The 13,585-nt window shown below is 40.5% G+C and overlaps 1 protein-coding gene across 1 annotated transcript; it reads right to left on the bottom strand.

Annotated features, from left to right (window-relative positions):
- Nucleotides 1–7,587: 7,587 nt before the first annotated feature.
- Nucleotides 7,588–8,835, bottom strand: LOC131151198 (aspartic proteinase CDR1-like). Its single transcript, XM_058102445.1, has one exon. The coding sequence runs from the start codon at nucleotides 8,833–8,835 to the stop codon at nucleotides 7,588–7,590; it is 1,248 nt and encodes a 415-aa protein (XP_057958428.1).
- Nucleotides 8,836–13,585: the final 4,750 nt, after the last annotated feature.

Below are 13,585 nucleotides of genomic sequence, written 5' to 3'. Positions count from 1 at the left end.
CCTTAGTAGCCGGAGAGTTGCCAAAACAACAGGCCATCTAATGAGTATGGTGTAAGGGGACCGCGAGACTCTAAAGAACTTCATGCACCGTTTCAACACAGCGACCCTAGAAATCCGCAACTTGGATATGGGGGTAGCCTTGGCTGCCCTGACAACGGCTCTTCAACCCGGAAGCTTCTTATACTCCCTTGGAAAAAAACCGCCAATGGACATGGGGGAGTTAATGATTCGAGCAGAGAAATACATAAACCTGGAGGAGATGATGGACACGAGAGGAAATCGTCTAGAGCGGAAAAGGAGAAACAACGGTAGAGAATCTGGAGACGCGTATAGACCTACAAAAAGGCACGAAACTAGTGCGCTGCAAACAGGTCAAAAGAGTAGAGGACAGCACAACAAGTTCTCCACCTACACACCTTTAAATGTACCGCGCTCAGAGTTGCTGATGCAGATCAAAAAGAAGGACTACGTCTCATGGCCGAACCTATGCGAACGCCTCTACATAAGCGGAACATGTCCAAGTTCTGCGCATTCCATAGGGATCACGGCCACGACACAGAAGAATGCATTCAGCTGAAGAAAGAAATCGAAGTCCTAATAAGAAGGGGACATCTGTCAAGATTTGTCAAGAAAGAAAATCCACAAAGGGAACCAATCGAGCAGAGGAGGCACGGCGCAAAAGAGAAGGAAGACCAAGCTATTGGGGAAATTGCGGTGATCTTCGGAGGATCCGCCAGTGGGGGAGATAGTGGAAGTGCACGCAAAAGATATGCTAAACAGGTGCTGACGATAGAAAAGGGGGAAACCAGTAGCAAACGAAACAAGAAAGGTGACGCCATAACCTTTGACAGCGGAGATGAAGAGGGAGTGCAGCAACCGCATGATGAAGTCCATATCTGCGAGTATAAAAGAGAAATGGAGTAAGAACACCCATAGTAAAGATAACACCTGAACGTACACATACACATAATCAGGGGAGAGAATGACTTGAGGAAACGGGACTGATTCCCCATTGCACAAGGAAACGCTCCTGGAGCAGCTCCTCATGAGGGATAATACCCCATTCACCGAGGGTACGAAGTTCTTTCAGGGTGGCCTGCTCTTCGGGGGAAAGTCTCGGGAGGAGATGGCGCACCCGAACTACAAGGGAAAAAGGGGTGAAAGGAGAAAAAAATGGGTTAGATGGATAACCTACTTGTAAGCCCTGAAAAAGAGGGTGGAGAAAGATAACAACGTTACCATCAAGAGGAGAAGACCAGACAAAGGAGCCCGTGTAATTCAACTCTCCCGAGACAAAGAAGTAACGGGTCTTCCAATTATGGATGGAAGAACTGCCTGGTGAGAAGAGTTTATAACCTGGTAGAGAGTTGAAATAATATAGCTCCTTCTTTGCAGAATGAGACCGCATTTGGAAGCAACTTCTGAAAAGTGGGATGGTAGGCTGATGGCCCAAGCGGAGCAGAAGCACAGCAAAACAGGTGAGCGAAAGATAAGAGTTCGGAACAAGTTGTGACGGGGCTATGCGGTAAAAACGTAGTACGTTAGAAACAAAAGGGGAAAAAGGGAGCCTAAGACCCAAGTCTAGATAATCGGTATAGAGGCAGAGCTCCTCGGATTTTTGGTCAAGAGCTGACTCGGTAGCAGAGGGTAACCTAACAGTGATATTCGATGGTACAGCAAAAAAATAACGAGCATTCTGCAGGTCAGACGAGGAGAGCTCACAACGAGCGCTCCGAACTGTTGTAGGTACCCTTAAGGGCTGTGAGGAGGTCTCCATAGGAAAAAACAAGCCTGAAGGAAACACTACCTAGACCTAAGGGTCAAGCGGAGCAAGCAACAGCAAAGATCAAGAAGAAAGGAGGCCAACACAGATCAAGACAGTAAAATTTCACACAAACAACTAGGCAATCTTACAAGACAAGATCAAACATACAAAACTAGCGCAAGAACAATGAAGAACATGAAGAACAACAAGACAAAAATACTATAGAGAGGGAAAGCATACCTAGCACCGAATAAGGGACTTGTGGAATGGAGAAGAGTAGAGAATGAAGTAGTCCTCTTGGAATGAAGACGAGTGTGGAATGAAGGAGTCCACTGGCCTTTATATAGAGAGGAGGGCACGAATCCCTGTGGCGGGAATCTCAAGAATTTTCATTTACGAGAAGGATTGCGTCTCGAGGGAGGCATAGGACACAGAAAATCTCTGACAAGTGCACAGATGAGGCTTCTCGAGGACAAACGCCACCTCGGAAACACCAAGTTGCCTCGGACACAACGTCAGACGGATGGCCATCAATAATGCTTTCCTCCAACCCACTTTCCGAGGTAGGATGCATTTAAAACCTGCTTTTTTTGATATCTCTCGCAGGACAGAAGCGTGCAAGGATGCCTCGGGAAAGTGAGATAGTTGCGAAGGACAACCCAACAGATGAGCACGACTCATCAGGAGGATGGCCCAAACTGACGAGCACGACTCGTAAGGCCCGAACAACCCAACAGTTGAGCACGACTCATCATAAGGATGGCCCAAACTGACGAGCACGACTCGTAAGGCCCGAACAACCTAAAAGATGAGCACGACTCATCAGAAGGATGACCCAAACTGACGAGCACGACTCGTGAGGCCAGGACAACCCAACAAATGAGCACGACTCATCACGCGGAAAGCCTAAGCAACGAGCATTATTTGTAATGCCACAGGCGAGTAGGTTGCTTAGCTCGGCCTGATTATTCAAAAAGCTCATAAGAAACACCTCGGCCCGAGTCTCTCTTCAAAGAGCTCGGCATTCTTAGACAGCTCGGCACGAGTCTTGCTTCAAAGAGCTCGGACAAAAGAGCTCGACACGAATCCTTCCTCGAAGAGCTCGGCCCGAACAGCTCGGCAGAAACAGCTCGACACGAATCCTTCCTCGAAGAGCTCGGCCCGAACAGCTCGGCAGAAACAGCTCGGCACGAATCCTTCTTCAAAGAGCTCGGCACGAATCCTTCCCCGAACAGCACGGCAGAAACAGCTCGGCACGAGTCCTGCATCAAAGAGCTCGGAAAAAAGAGCTCAGCACGAATCCTTCCCCGAACAGCACGGCAGAAACAGCTCGGCACGAATCCTTCTTCAAAGAGCTCGGACAAAAGAGCTCGGCACGAATCCTTCCCCGAACAGCTCGGCAGAAACAGCTCGGCACGAGTCCTGCTTCAAAGAGCTTGGTCAAAAGAGCTCGGCCCGAACAGCTTGGACAAAACAGCTCTGCACAAAACAGCTCGGCGCAAACAGTCGGCACGAGCCGCTCAATTATTCTACCAAAAAAAAAAAAAAAGAGGAAAAGAGGGGAACACGAGGAAGTGTTAAAACCTCTAAATGGAAAGATGCAAACACAAATAATGATTCAAAATCCTATCCAGAAATTTGAAACTGAGGGGGGGACAACTGATATACCCATAATAAATCACGCTAATAAGGGCAGGTCAACGCCTGTCTCATACTTTCTCCAGGTCTGACTTTCTGACGAGTGATTAGCTCCGACCTAATAAAGAGGAGGAGAGATTCACGCCGACGCCTTTAAAAACCGAGTAATAGGCGCACGCACTTATGGCCGAAGAGCAATTCGCGCCCCCCACGCAATAAATCCAAGCCAACCAACGGTCAACTCAAGCCCCTATAAGTAGGGATTGGGAGTACAGGCAAAGGTAAGTGACCTAACACTATTTTACTGTTGCATTTAGCCTTCCTAAAAGTCTTCCTCTTACTTAGGCATCGGAGTGGTCCCCCGGAGTACACCCCGGGTCCTCCAAGTCTTCATTCTTTTCTTCTTTCAGGTCAACGAGAGTCGAAGGAGCATCCCAGCTATTTTTTTTACCCCGCAACAAAGTCAAAGTATGTAGTATAGTATTATTATAATATAATAATTATCATTACAAAGCTTGCTGAAGGTTTCCTTCAGGAAGCATCTGAACTTCTGAATTTCAGAGAGAAGTCCAGTGCCCTCCTGGAGCATTCGTCTCCATCTGCTTCGTTCTCTTTCCCACTTTCTTCAATTTCTTAACTGATTTTCACCTGATTGAAAATCATAAAATACCGCTGAACTCCATTCTCCGTCACCGACATTTTTATTGGAGTAGATTTGTCATAGAAGCGGTGTAGGCACCATTCGTGGGGTAAGGTAATATTTCCCTATTTTCTAAATTTCTCCTTAGATCTTCAGTCAAATCGACGATCAGGCACCACCAGTCGCGATCGTCGTCATTTTTGTTGGAGTAAATTTTCAATTTGGGTTTCTTAGGCACCATTCCAAAGTGAGAGTGAGATTTGGGGAATTAAGTAAATTGGTTATATTTGAGGGTATAATTATTTATTTGGAATTTATGAGTTTAGGAAATATTAAAATAGTATTTTATTTAGGATTGATTTAATGGAATTAGGATTTTTGATTCAGGGTTCAGGTATACACCGCAGACATTAGTTTGAGATTCCTGTTGGTGTAGTTCAAGAAACCAGGTAAGGGAATAAATTAAGTCAGTATTATTCATGGAAATATTTACTATTTTACAACATTTTATTCCAGGAAATTATGTATACCATAGAATTATGTTCGGGAAATTTACTGCTGTTAACAGGAGATTGTTTTAATACATTTAATCAGAAAAAATGATTTCAGTGTAGATTTTATGAGTAGAACATGATTTACTTTTGTGTGGCATGGGTATAGAATTTTAAGATTTTATGTAATGACAAAATGATATGTTTTCAGAATAAGCATGCTAGCACTATTTCAGGAAATTGTTAAAAACAGTACAGAAATATATTTAAAGTATATTATAATGCAATGACGCAAGAGCCGTAATTTATGATATGTCAGCGTAAGGGCCGTAATTTATATGATACGACGCAAGGGCCGTAATTTATATGAAATGACGCAAGGGCCATAATTTATATGATATGTTATTTTCATAAAATTATTATCATATCAGATATTATGATGAAACAGTTATATTCAACATATGAAACATAATATATGATATCAGAACCCGGATGACTTAGTTGAATTCAGTTTTCAGGAGTACGGTACCGTAACTATATATATATATATTCAGATTATAATAGTGCAACCACACGATCAGAGTGTGGTAAGATGACAGTCGATGTGGCTTTAATGTAGTTTGAAGATGTTCCCTTGGCAGTTTGGACCAAATGGGGTAGGTCCATCGTACTTACAGATAAGAGTTTTTGATCTAGCATTATCGGCCAACCATTGCTAGATCTCGCCTTCGGGCCGCACAACCCAGTCATGTGGGGGTAGTACATGACACTAGCTAACTATCCATCTTGTGATTTATTTCACGTATTATACAATTGTATAAAATGATTTACACGTACAGAAATATAGCATGACATGTATGTTACTTTTAAATATGTTTATTCAATAAATTATCAAACAATTTTCACAAATACGATTTATATATAGTATATGCTTATGACACATGAAAATACCCATGTTGTCACATACTGATATTAGTTTATTTCCCTTACTAAAAGGTGTCTCACCCCAATATTAAAATATTTCAGGAAATCCAGGTAGAGGAGCAGTTAGAGCTCCACGACAGTAGAGTTCGACTAAGCTACCCTGTTAGAAAGGTGAATTGTTGAGTTAGGGTTGGATTTATTTTTGGGAAGTGACCCTCGGTTAATTTTTGTCTTTTGTGGATGATTGTATATATATAACAGTTTTAGTAGGACTCTGGTATTGTGGTTGGTTGTATGATATGTTGTAAATTACGTTTCCTGTTGCTTAGGTATCAGAGTTGTATTTCAGGTATATCCCTGGTGCCCATGGGTCTAGGTTGATTATGTTTTAACAGCTGAACAGGATAACATGATTATTATATTAAATGATATTATAAAAAAAAAATTATACATAGTAAAATAGGCAGGTCGTTACATGTACCTTGTGGTATCTTTGGGATTTTTGGGAAGGATCTTGTGGCGGAGCTAGGAGTGAACTTCAGGGTGATCCATCAATATTGGGAAGGTAATAGTGCAATTGATTTTCTCGTTAGAGAAGGAGAAATGGAAACCAATGTCATCTATGAAGAACAACATCTTTAACCACGTTATCTGAAAGGTATCCTTTGGATGGATAGGTTGAGTCTCACTTCCTTTCGTCATTAGTTCAATCTCTCGATTTTTGTTTGGTAGGTTTAGATTTTTTTGATTTTATTTTATTTTGTTATTTTTGTTTTTCATAGGTCTGTTTAGATTTGTTTCTTATTTAACTTTATTTATATTTGTAGTCCTATTTTGGTTGATTGTTGGTATTGTTTTTGGGAGACTTTTAATTTCTTTATCTGTAATCTTCCAATGCTTGTCTTGTAACCATAATATTCCTCCATCAAAAGTGAGGGCATATTACTTGTGGCTAACCACATGAAATATCAGTTTCTCTTATAATAACCCACTATTCTTTTAATAATGCAATGTGAAATATGATGTTTATATAGCATGCCTCCTCTGTAGCGAGTTTTTAAGAAATTGCTACAATGTATATAGCAACGATAATCAATTTTATATAAGTCTTGAGTTTTTAACATTTTTGCGTGGGAGGGTGGTAGGTCATGCTCCGGCGGTGGTTTGTGGGGCATCAGGGGAGGCTTGCAGTGATCATTTCATCAGTTAAAGGTGGTGAGAGAAAGAATGGAAGAGCATAATAAAGGAGAGAGAGAGAGAGAGAGAGAGAGAGAGAGAGAGAGAGAGAGAGAGAGAGAGAGATGGAAGAGAGAGAATGTGAACAGAGGAGAGTAAGAAGAAAGGAGGAGAGAGAGATTGCGGAATAGAGAAGAAAAAAAGAAAAAAAAAGTAGAGTAAAAGAAAAGAGTATGGAGAGAGAGACACAGAGGGAATAGAGAGAGAATGAGGAGAGAGAGTGGGTCGTTAAAAAACCAGAAGCCATAGTTTCAGCTAGACCGCGACTAGTGTGGTGGCCAGAAATAGCAGCGGTGGTGACGAAGGCGACGACAATGGCAACTCAAGGGGGGATCTCAGACACATTAGATAACATATGTTCATCTTAGGCAAAGAACAGAGCGACGAACAAAGGAAGAGCAGCGTAGCAGTAGGGTAGCGGGTGTGGAGTTTGAGAGTTTCCTTTTCTAACGTGGGCATCCACATGCTACGCGTCAAAAATTGAAAGGAAAGACTATTAAACCTTGATATACATTGTTGACCCACAACCTAACAGCTTAAGGTTTTAAGTAAAGTGGTAGTCTAACATGGTATCAGAGCTCTGGTTACCAGGAGATCTTAAGTTCTAATTTTGTCGCCCGTCTTTATTCTGTGACATTATTTGTCATTTGTTTATTTAAAACTTGATATACATTATTGACTCATAATCTTATAGCTTAAGGTTTTAGGTAAAGTGGTAATGTAACAAATGTGCAACTACACGTGGAGGGGCCAGTTCCTCCTATAATTTCCCAATGAGAAGGGTCGATGACGACACTAAGCTGGTCTTATTGGAGGATAAAATTTTTTATCTTTTGAGATACTCTGGAATCATTTCATTTCAACTTTAACCTTTAGAAATTAATGAGGTATGGTTAGGAGGAAGCACAATCCACAGGAGCGAAGGAAACCACTCCAGCATCAAGATCAAACCCTACATAGTAATTCTGCTGCTGATAGTTTCCGAGTATGGACAACCCTGACTCCGACCTCGCAATGCCTAGACACCACACCCCACTCCCAACCTCCACGTACGTACTCTCCTTCGTCAGCTCCACCACCGCACCATCCATTTCCAAACTCACGTCTGCTACCTCCCCCAACTCTTCCCAGCTCCCCACAAAGCACACCCCCCTCCCGCCACCCCTCCTCCTCCACGACCCCGCCTTTCTCCGCCGCAGCGCCTCCACCAACCCGTCGTAAACCTCCCCCGCCAGTACCGTGTACTGCGTCCCCGTGTCTACCATAAGCCCTTCGCCTCCTGCTTCAATCCTTTCCTCCCCCACGCTGATTCCCTCCAGAGACACGTAGTATTGATTCCGACGATCCGGGCCGGTCAGAATTGGAGTCTGCCCGCCGGCGGTCACCGGCTCCGATCCGAAGTACATTCTACTACCCGACTCCGCTTCCTCGTCGTCCGGCGGCACCATGCAGTACGAGAACTTTCGGGTTCTCAGCTGGGAGGGCAGAGACAGAGCTCTCGGGCTCAGACCCATTACGCCGGCAGGGTAACCCGCGAAGCTCCCGGAGACGTTGCTGGCGCAGCCGAAGGTTAGGTTCCCGACGTCGACCTCGTCGAAGGAGAAGGAGTCGGAGGAGAGGGTTCCTCGGACTTTGGAGTCGTCCTGGTACCGGATTCTGAACTCGCAGGTGTCGTCGCCGGAATCTTTGCAGGCGGCAGAGGGGAGGTCGGCGCAGTCGTCGGCGGCGCAGGAGAGTTGTTTGTAGGAGGAGGATTTGGAGGATTTGCAGGAGCGGGGTGGGAGCCAGATGAGCTCGCTGCCGGTGTCGGCAACGGCATAGGCTTGGACGCGGGGAGTGCCGAAGGAGAAGGCCATGACGTACTCGCCGTCGAGGGGGAGAAGTTTCGAGGAAACGTCAGCGGTGGTTAGGGAGTGGTGGAGGTGACGGAGGCGGGAGAGGGAGCGTCGAAGGGATGATTGGAAGCGGTGGACGGAGGAGAGGGAAGAGCTGTAGAATGGGGAGAACGGGGAGTCGCGGTGGATCAGCCGGACGGCAAATCCAACCGGAGGTGGGGAAGCAGTAGAGATGGATGGAGGGATTAATAATAAGAAGGTGGCTATGGCGATGATGATGGTGAGATAAGGAGCGCAAAGAGGCATATTGGAACTGATGAATAGAGCTGAAACACGAAGCTAGCTGCAGGTAATTCAACCATTAATCTATATTTATAATTTGTACAGGAGAGTGTTCAGGCGATTTGGATGCATGCCGGTGGATGAAGTGTTGGTGTTAATTCTAGATTTTCATAAATTAATTAATAATTAAGATGAATTTGGAGGAAATTAGTTGATATTTTAAATGTAAATTACATGGTAAAGATCAACAACTCCGAATGCACTGTTTTAAATGTAGAGTCATGGTTGTGCATGGACGAATTAGTTCAAATATAATGTAGTATTTTCAATTCTCAAAATTGAAATTGCCTAGAAAACAAACATCATCTTAAGAGTTGAAACAGCCCCCTTGGGCTGCCTAGTTGGTAAGGCATGATTTGTCGCATGATTGAGGGTTTGATTCCGATCGGACTCATGATTTACCTGGATTGCTGGGTGTGAATTCGATATTGTACCAGAGAGTCCAATGTGACTCCTCATAGTTTCCACCTTATAATATATATATATACACATGAGTAATTGACGTAGGGGCTCCAAATGTAAGGTGGTTTGAAAAAAAAATCTTGAGAGTATCTAGGGTTGGATTAAGCGAGTCTCTTAACAGATTCAGAGAAAGAACTATAAGAAATGCAAAGAACAAGTATGTTTCACCTAATTGAGAGGGATATTAACCAAGATTTTCAAATCGACGATATTAATATACTTGAAATAAAATGATGTAACTTTATGTGGTGATGACAATAGCCTTAGTTCGATGGATTTCCCATCCTTTTGCCTTTTGCCATGTTTTGTACAAAGGGTTGGTGGGAGACATAGTGCATCAAGCCGTTTGAAAGCACCAGCTTGATCCTCTCTCCAGGAGATCGTATAATGAGAGCTCCTTTGGAGCTAGTCGCCAACTCCCAACTTTACTATCTTCCTCTTGTTGTCAGCTTTTAAATTCTTCCCTAACTTTATATATCATAAAAAAGTATAATAAATAATTAATCCATCGAGACTTTCTTGAACCAATTAATGATCCAATGGCAGAGCCCATGATGAGAAGGGCCCTTGACCTCTCCATCCACACCATGCATAGTGACTAACGTGCGGCAACCTACATTACATCGCACATAAATCAATCCATCTGCTCTTATGAGAAGTTGAGTTATTTGAAATGTTGACGAATCATTTAGTCGTGGAAAACAACACCTATTTTTCATTTTTAGTTTTTCAAAAAATTTTAAAAATTCAAGTTTATTTTTTCAAAATTTCAAGATTTTTATTAAAAGAGATAGAAAATAAAGAGTTTGTTTAGCTATAGAAAATAAACTTTATTATTTATTTACAGATTTTCAAATGATTACAAACTCACATATTCTTTTATAAGTTTTTTAAAAATTATAAGAAATCAAATATTTAAAAAACAATAAAAGATGTTTTCAAATTTTAAAAAATTGGAAAACAATGACATTAATGTATTATTTAAAAATTTTGAAATCAAGTGATTATTGACAAAAAAATGTATTGATTTCTAGTATTATTATTATTATTTTTAATACAAATGTTGCGCAAAAATAAAAACTAAGTTGGATAATTATTTTATATAGAAGGAAATTTTCCAAACAAAATTCTTAATCCAAACTTTCAATTTTAAGATTATTCCGATCCATGTGGCTGATGACTTCTTTCAAATCTAGAACTCTACCATCTCTTTCCACAAATCTCTAATAATCAGTTGACACAACAATTCCATCTCCATTCAAATTCAAAATCATTCCAACCAACTTCTTTACTCAGATCATCGGATCGTATGTGCATATATACGCATGCAGATTGTGAAATTCCATTCAGATTGTAGCAAGAGCAGGGAGTCAGTATGCCTCGTTGCGCGAGAATCAACATCGCCTTCACCATCATCGCCATATTCACCTTCTTATTACTGTTAGCCCCTCCGTCAAATACTGCTACGGTTCCGAATCGGAAGGGCTTCGTCGTCCGATTGATCTCCCTCTCCCCATTCTACAACTCCTCCATGTCCGCCCTCGATCGCTTCCAAGCATCACTCGAACGCTCCAAGGCCCGCCTCCGTTACCTGGAGGACCAGATTGAGCCCCGGATGCAGATAGACTTCCTCAACTCCTTAACCGATCACGGCCAGTATCCAGTGCCCGCCTTCATTCTCGCCCCTCCCCGCGTCCAGCCGTACGCCCTCGCCATCACCGACACCGACACCGACACCAACACCGACACCGGCGACGAACTCAACTGAGTCCATCCCTGCAATTTTAATGCTACCTTATTCCAACTTTTAGGCTTCTCTCCTTTCTAACTTGGAAAATGCTCATCAAAATATGAAGAAATTTATGTTTTCATATTTGATTATCAGCAGAAGACTTCTGAATTTTTTGAGTTGAGTAATTTGAGTTGAGTTCAGTTCAATTTGTATTTAGTATTGAAACTGACTTTGAAAGTATATTGTGACGTGATACACGATTACAATTATGCAATAAGTATCATGTCTATATTTTAGCATTACTGTGAGTTTAAAGCCCTAAAGATTTTTGAACATCATGACAAAAATTTTAGTTTTATAGCATTCTTAATGCCACATGTCATGAATGCCTATGCTTGTTGTATATTTCAAAAAGATTTTAACGCAAGGTTCAATCCAACTTCATTATTCTGGTAAGCATTTAAAGATAGAAATTTTATGCTTCAACCAGAATAAACAACTAATCATATCCTAAATATATCAGAAAATTTAATGCTAGATCATATCGTGAAGCCTAAAACAATTGTGCAAAAGCATCATATTTGCATTTAAGATTACTGTGAGCAAAAAGAACAAGTCATTATGCTTTAAAAACACATGCCACAGTAAGCTCTAAGTATAAATCTAAGCCAAAAGTTAGGTGAGCATAAACAATGGAAATCAAGTTGCTTGTTTTAAAATCTCCCCCTTTTTTATCTGAATGCTAGCTTAGATGTAAAGAGATACTTATACTCATCAATGATAGATTTCATTGAGTGTGTCAACCAATATAAGCAACTATTTTAAGTCATTTAAAACAATTATACTAGAAATTGATCAAACCATTTTTATCATCAAACCAGTACAATCATTCCTATAGAACACAAATGCATCAAAAAACTAATATTAAGGCATATATAGTGTTCATAAAATCTAAGAACAATTCATATCTATTCATAGATTCATAAAAGAAGGATATGATGTTCATGATTTTTAGAAGAACCTAAATACTGAAAAAAAAAAAAAAAAAAAAAAAGGTATATATGATGCATATGAGTCCTTTAAGATAGTTAATTCAATGCCTTTTCTCTAAGCATGGAGCTCATGCTCCCCTGTAGGTTCTTGTGCGCACATATATATGCATTTTTTGTCAAGGATGAAATTCATTAATCCATTCATCATACAATCATCCTTTATAATAAAGTTCAGCATGCGACATATCATTAACATTCAGCACACAGTCACTCGCATATTGCATTTCAACCAGCACACGATAGCCAACAAGGCTATACTCAATCATTATGCAATAACTATGCAGTTGGGGTTTAATATGAAAATGACACCACTCAAACGACTCAATGAGTGTGTGAAAAATGAAACTTCCCCTATATTATGCACTTTCTCATAGTTTATGGACTATAATCAAAGTATGTTATATTGAATTTAAATCAGAATGAAAAACCATTTAGGTTCTAAATGAGGTTCAAAATCTATGGCTTAGATCAAATGGTGTCCATGAATTAGATTTTCCTAAGATCAAAGAACGTGTATATGATTTAGAGTGTTCTAGGAAACATTCAAGGAATTTGGACATTGCAATGATTGTACATAAGACTTTTAAAGACGTTCATTTATGTAAAAGAAAGCTTATGTAGTGCTATGTGTCGATATGTGCGCATGTTTTCAATTTTTTGCCAAACATTTAGCGTTTAGGAGTCAACATGTAACGACTTAGGTATTTCTACAACATGCAATTCACAAAATTCTGCATCAACCATGCAGATGGTATTCAATTCGATTAGCATGCAACAACTTAATAATCTCTACATCATGCATTTTGCATCAACCATGGAGATGGTATTCAATTCAATTAGTATGCAAATCTCTTAATCAACTACCAGCAGGCATTCTGCATTAACCATGCAATAGTATCAATACAACTCAGTAGATAATAATCATCCATCAATTAAAATTAAACATTCAGCAAATTATGAATAGTAAATTTTCAATGTTGTACAAAGGCATAAAACATACACAAAATGAGATAGTTAGAGCATTTAATTTACAGAACCATAAACTAAAATTGTTTATAATACAAATTTGAAGTTGCTGCACCCCAACCTAATCATCACTATCGTTATGTTCTTCTTTTTCACCTTCTTTATGCATTAAATTCTTAGGCAAGAGTTCTAAATTTTCAATATCTTAAATTTGGCTTTGAATGCTTAGACTTAAATGTCTCAAAGAATATCCCTTTAATGTAATACGCCTATTTTGCCTCTTTTCTTATGAATTGCAATATGTGAGAGGCTCAAGTTTGAATGACTTTTCATTTTAACTGGTTGTGCATAGGTCTCCTTGAAATTCATGCCTTCTTATAGATTGAAACCTATAGCAACCATCCTATGTAATCATCCGGAAAAAAAATTAATTAATAAATTAAAATTATTAATCAATTAATTAGTTAAACATTATCAAATTAATGTATTAAATAAACAAGTA

Source organism: Malania oleifera, chromosome 3 (assembly GCF_029873635.1).
Source record: "Malania oleifera isolate guangnan ecotype guangnan chromosome 3, ASM2987363v1, whole genome shotgun sequence".
In the NCBI taxonomy this organism is placed as follows: Eukaryota; Viridiplantae; Streptophyta; class Magnoliopsida; order Santalales; family Ximeniaceae; genus Malania; species Malania oleifera.
The sequence above is the reverse complement of the archived record's forward strand: the minus strand, read 5'-3'. Positions and strand labels throughout refer to the sequence as shown.

Excerpts from the sequence above, each read along its gene's own strand:
- LOC131151198 (XM_058102445.1), bottom strand. The coding sequence starts at position 8,835 with ATGCCTCTTTGCGCTCCTTATCTCACCATCATCATCGCCATAGCCACC.